Raw genomic sequence first — 1071 nt, 5'->3', positions numbered from 1 at the left:
GGGAGGCCGGGCGGCGGGAGTTGGGGGGCAGCCTGTGGGAGGCGCTGGAGAACCGGTGGCAGCAGCTGCAGGAGCAGATGGAACAGCGCATTTGGGCCCTGCATGGGCAGCACGAGGTGGGGCCGTGGCTGGTGGGGGGTGCAGGCAGGGGCAGCACAGGGGCTCAGCCACCTCCCTCAGCAGCAGGAGTGCCGGCTCCTGGAGCAGTGCCGCGGCCTGGACGCCGCCGTGGTCCAGCTGACCGAGTTCGTGCGGCAGAACCAGACATCCCTGAACCGTGTCCTGCGAGCGGAGCAGAAGGCGCGGTGGGTGTCCTAGAGCTGCCAGGTGCCGGGACACTTAATGTCCTTGCTGGGCCCAGTGCAGCAGGGGACAGTTCCCTAGCCTGTCCCTCGTGGGGTCACAGGCAGCCCTGTCATCGTCTGACTTCAGCTGGCAGCCAACTCCCCTCGCTGGCCCGGCTTGGAGAGGTAGGCCAGCTGGGCTGAAGGACAATCTCGGTGGCACCCACCCCCAGGGATGCCAGGGAGCACTCGGAGCAGAGCCAGGCTGGCGAGTTGGCCTCCTACGTGCAGGAGAACCTGGAGGCTGCGCAGCAGGCTGGCGAGCTGGCCCGGCAGGAGACGTGGGGCGCCCTGGAGCTGGTGAGGGGCCACATCTCAGGCAGGGCCCCAGCACATGGGCAGAGCAGGCACTTAGCGAGCCTCCCTGCTCCATGTCCCCGCAGCTCCGAGAGAAGAGTCAGGCCCTGGAGGTGTCGATGGCCGAGCTGGCCCGGCAGGTGGAGGACCTGAGTGACCATTTCCTGGCCCTGACCTGGAGGCTGGAGCTGCAGGAGCAGACGCTGGGCCTGAGGCTGTCCCAGGTGAACCCCCAGTGAGCTGCAGGACGGGGGAAGGGAGCAGGCCTCACCCCACTGCATCCCTGGGTGGACCTAAGCCTCCCACTCCACCCAGCAGCTGTTTGTGAGGCCGTGATCTGAGCCTCAGTCCTGAGGCAGGGCGTCCTGTCCAGCCAGGCCCGAGAGCCTGGAGCTGAGGCCGCCCGTCCTGACCCTGTGGGGTCTCCTAG

The 1071-nt window shown here is 68.2% G+C and overlaps 1 protein-coding gene across 1 annotated transcript in view; it reads left to right on the top strand.

Annotated features, from left to right (window-relative positions):
* Positions 1 to 1071, top strand: part of CCDC154 (coiled-coil domain containing 154) — a 9027-nt gene that overhangs the window by 5169 nt on the left and 2787 nt on the right. The window contains exons 10-13 of the mRNA XM_027771004.1: positions 32 to 116; positions 181 to 305; positions 518 to 644; positions 728 to 865. Coding sequence (XP_027626805.1) covers positions 32 to 116; positions 181 to 305; positions 518 to 644; positions 728 to 865 — 475 coding nt within the window. The remainder of the gene's footprint in view (positions 1 to 31; positions 117 to 180; positions 306 to 517; positions 645 to 727; positions 866 to 1071) is intronic.

The sequence above is a fragment of the Tupaia chinensis genome, unplaced genomic scaffold (assembly GCF_000334495.1).
Source record: "Tupaia chinensis unplaced genomic scaffold, TupChi_1.0 Scaffold000178_1, whole genome shotgun sequence".
NCBI classification, from domain to species: Eukaryota; Metazoa; Chordata; class Mammalia; order Scandentia; family Tupaiidae; genus Tupaia; species Tupaia belangeri.
This window is presented reverse-complemented; position numbering and strand designations above follow the sequence as displayed.